The following is a 4,023-nucleotide window of genomic DNA, read 5'->3' on the forward strand; positions in this document are numbered from 1 at the left end:
GTCCCCTAACTTAATTAGGCAATTTGACATTTTCATATCCTTGAACTTTTTAAATAGTATTTTGCTCGTATATTTTTAGATTTTTTTGCAATTCTAATCTTTTTTTTCGCCATAGTTCACCCTTCTTGCTGATAAATGTATGTGCATCTCAGGTGACTTTTTAAAATTAGAGCTATATACGTTCATATTGGTTCTTTCTTTCCCAGTATTTTGTTCTTTAACTTTTTGAAGCAACATTTTTGTCTTGCACCCTTTTAATTTTGCTGTGGAGGTGAATTTCGGTGAAAAACATAAGCACTAAAATCGTGAAAATTAAAAAAATGCAAGGCCAAAATCCTATCGTAGATAAAATAAAGGTCAAAAACACCAATTGACCTAAGTTACAGAACCAAAAATGCATTTAACTCTATATGTAAATACAATAAAAATAAAATTATTTTTTTAAAAAAATTATGTGGTTTATTGGGGTAATATCGAATCAAATCAAGTATTGTAATTTGGTATTCGATACATCATTTTAGCATATCAAAATTTTAATTCAATCAGTACTTACCAATGATCACCCTACGTACTCAATATGTCTTGTTAAGGTTACGATTTTCAATTTTGAGATCGATCTAGTCTGTTGGACCCAAACCATATACATACAGAAAAATTCTAATTCGAATCTAGCTTGGTGGGGCATGAATTAATCACATGGTAAGTGCAATACACTTGTCGTGTGATTGGTGTAAAATTTAAGAAAAGTGACAATTACATAATAAGTGCGATACACTTGTTGTGATTAGTTTGATTCTGGCAAATCTAGTTCGGATAATAATTTTCCATACAAGAGATGCAGATCCACTATACTAGCTATTACAATATTTTTTCTCGGAAATTTTAGTCCGAACCCAACTCCACCAAACCTAAATCAATTATATGGTAAGTAAAAATACACTTGACGTGTGAATGATATACGATTAAAAAAAAGTGACCAATCACAAAATAAGTATATTTGTAAGTGATTTGATTCGATAAAATGTCATAACAAGAATTTTCCTAATTTTTTCTCCCTAGGTGGGCATTTTTGGTAATTAATGGTCCACATCACATAACAAAGATGCCTGCAATTCCTCTTCATTAATATGTTTTTGCAATATAAAAGCGATTCCTTACACTTGAAGAAATCTTTTTTAACCTGCAAGAATCCAATGTTATAATTAATTTGGAAGGAAGAAATCGTGAAGTTTCTGCTGATCACTAACTGGAACAAAAGCAAACGGCTGAGCTGAGGAGTTTAGCTTTTTCCCCACTTTTATAAAGTAGATCAAAGAATCATCAGCATGCATATAACACATGCACTTTTGCTTTATTAACTTGGATTTTTAATTACACTCAACTCCAAAATGTCCTTTATATGTATTATATACATATAAGGGAATCGTCATAGCTGGGCTCCTAATTTTCTATATATATATATAGGGTTTCTTCGCAGTTAATTCAGCTTCTTTCAGCACTACATACATCTCTACAAAAGTTTGTACTTAGGTACGTACGGTACATCCATTACAAGGGCAGTAAGCTATCCATCACACCCAAAGATACATCGATCATTGTGCAATAATGAAGGGAAAAGGTGCAAAACTCTTGAAGCAGATAATATGCATGGTAAGCAGCTTAACTAGAGCCAAATGCATGGTGTTAAGGACGAAAACCGATGCCATGAAAGCACGGCTTATGGTCACGGCACTGACCGTCCTGTCCAAGAAAAAGAAGTTGTCGGTCGGCGCCATCTCTGGAAAGATCAACAACGCGATAGACGGGATATTCAACCATCGTAGAAGTAGTAGTAGTAAAGATATTGGGGAGGAGGATGCCGATGATGATCAAGTCAGTAAGGCCATTGTTCTGTACAGCAACAAGGTGGCGATGGAGCATGAAAGCGCTGGTTTGGTTAGCGATGAGGCGACCGGCTGCAGCTCCGGCCTCGAGCAGTGGAGTCGGTATGATGAGGAGAACGAAGACGATAAGTATCCGGATCTGCGGCATTCGCTGTTTGATGAGGAGGAGAAGGAGCTGGAGGATTTGCTGGACGACACGAACTCGTCGGTGATAGATCTTGTGAAGAATTCGAAGGAAAATGGAGAGGGTTTCAATCTTGAAGACGAGATTGACGAGGTGGCTGACTTGTTTATAAATAAGTTCCACAAGCGGATACGCCTCCAGAAGCTGCTTTCCTTCAAAAGGTATCAGCAGATGCTGGAGAGAAGTACCTGATGAGTCTGCATGGAGTATTTTTCCAACAATGGTTTTTTTTTTTATTAAAGAAATTATCAAAGCCCAATTTCTTGAAACTCAAACCCATGACTTATCTTTCAGTATTGGGTTATTTGATTGTTCCTACTTCCGACAATATGGAGTAACATGTCTTTTCATTCTGAAAAAAAAAAGTAATAATAATCTCACTTTTATTTATTGTATCTGTCCTTATTATAAAAAGGCGCATATGTACGTCTAATACGGACGCGTTGATCAGATGATAAATGTAATAGTATTTGGCTCATGACTTTATTATTAGGGGGTCGTGATGCTGTTTGTTTTATTCAATGAGAGATTTTTTTGTTTATTAGTCTTTTCATAAAGAGGTTAATTTTTTCCATCTTAAAGCAAAAACTCTGATGTTCTTTGAGGATAATATTGAATTGTTATATAAATATTTCGTGGATCTTATACAAAAAAATAAAAGATATTTGATTTTTTACTGATGAAAATAAGTTAATTAAACTTAATTATTTTATTTTTCTTAACCTATATGCTTGATTTCAGTGAGGTTAGTAATTTATTAGGAAAAAATCGTGTTTTTGTATCATTAAAAAAAGTTAGTTTTATTTTTGGTATCATAATTTAGCAAATTTGGGTTTTAGTACCATTAAACCAAAAAACAAGTATTTTTGGTACCAACTTAACGGCAAAGCCCATGTGCCCTACACATGGGCCTTAACGGCCATCAACCTCACAATTTTGGCAGGAAAAGTCATATGAGTTTGAGAGAAAAGAGGAAAAATTAGTCTTCCAATATTTGTTTTGGTACCATTAAACTTAAAAATAAGCCTTTTTTATCCCATAAAATTATGTACGGCACAAAATAAGTAATACAACACATTCCAAAATAAAAAATAGAATTCATAAACATGAAGCAAAATATATTGGTTATAAATACATGATTTGAGCTAATTGAAACCTGGTTTGACAAAAATTTGACCAAACCCACTTGACAAAATATATGCATTGCAATGCACAATTTTTCGCTAATTGAAACAAGCCAAAAGACTTCAACCTATACAAGTATTTAACCTAATTCTAGATGTCTTTTCATTATGAAACTTTCTATAAAGTTCTATTACCTGATATATATAATGCTTGTTAATTTTCAGAATTTTTGAAAATTTGGATAAATTTATAAAGTTTCTTGAATTATGCTATACGGTAGTGCCCTTCTCTGCAGAACCGTACTCTTTATGAAATTACATGATAATTTTAAATATATAATGATTTATTATTTTCTGTATTAACAAATATGAGTCTTGAGTAACATATTAAATTTATAAGATCTTTTTATAGATGGCCGAATTTTAAAAGTCCATCCATATAAACTGTAAGTCTGTATTGTAGTTATTCTTCAACTCGATTTTACAAATTCTTACACCTATTTGTTCAACTAAATTTTATCTTATATATTTTTATATATGTTAATCAATACCTTTATCACTTTATTTAAAATTTTCAAAGCCATATACTAAATATATATGTTTCAATTTGCAAAAAATTGTTCATTGCAATGCATATATTTTGCCAATTGGATTTTGTCAAATTAAGTTTCAATTAGCTCAAATCGTATATTTATAACCAATATATTTTACTTCATTTTTATGGAGTCTATCTTTTATTTTGGAATGTATTTATTACTTATTTTGCGGTGCACATGACTTTATGGGACCAAAAAGGTTTATTTTTAGGTTTAATGTACCACAACACTATGAA

The 4,023-nt window shown here is 32.1% G+C and overlaps 1 protein-coding gene across 1 annotated transcript; it reads left to right on the forward strand.

Annotated features, from left to right (window-relative positions):
• Positions 1-1,482: 1,482 nt before the first annotated feature.
• On the forward strand, positions 1,483-2,606 carry LOC105159796 (transcription elongation factor). Its single transcript, XM_011076988.3, has one exon. It carries the CDS (start codon positions 1,606-1,608, stop codon positions 2,257-2,259), a length of 654 nt encoding a protein of 217 aa, XP_011075290.1. The 5' UTR covers positions 1,483-1,605; the 3' UTR covers positions 2,260-2,606.
• Positions 2,607-4,023: the final 1,417 nt, after the last annotated feature.

The sequence above is a fragment of the Sesamum indicum genome, linkage group LG4 (genome assembly GCF_026168435.1).
Source record: "Sesamum indicum cultivar Baizhima isolate 11 linkage group LG4, ASM2616843v1, whole genome shotgun sequence".
Lineage (NCBI taxonomy): Eukaryota > Viridiplantae > Streptophyta > Magnoliopsida > Lamiales > Pedaliaceae > Sesamum > Sesamum indicum.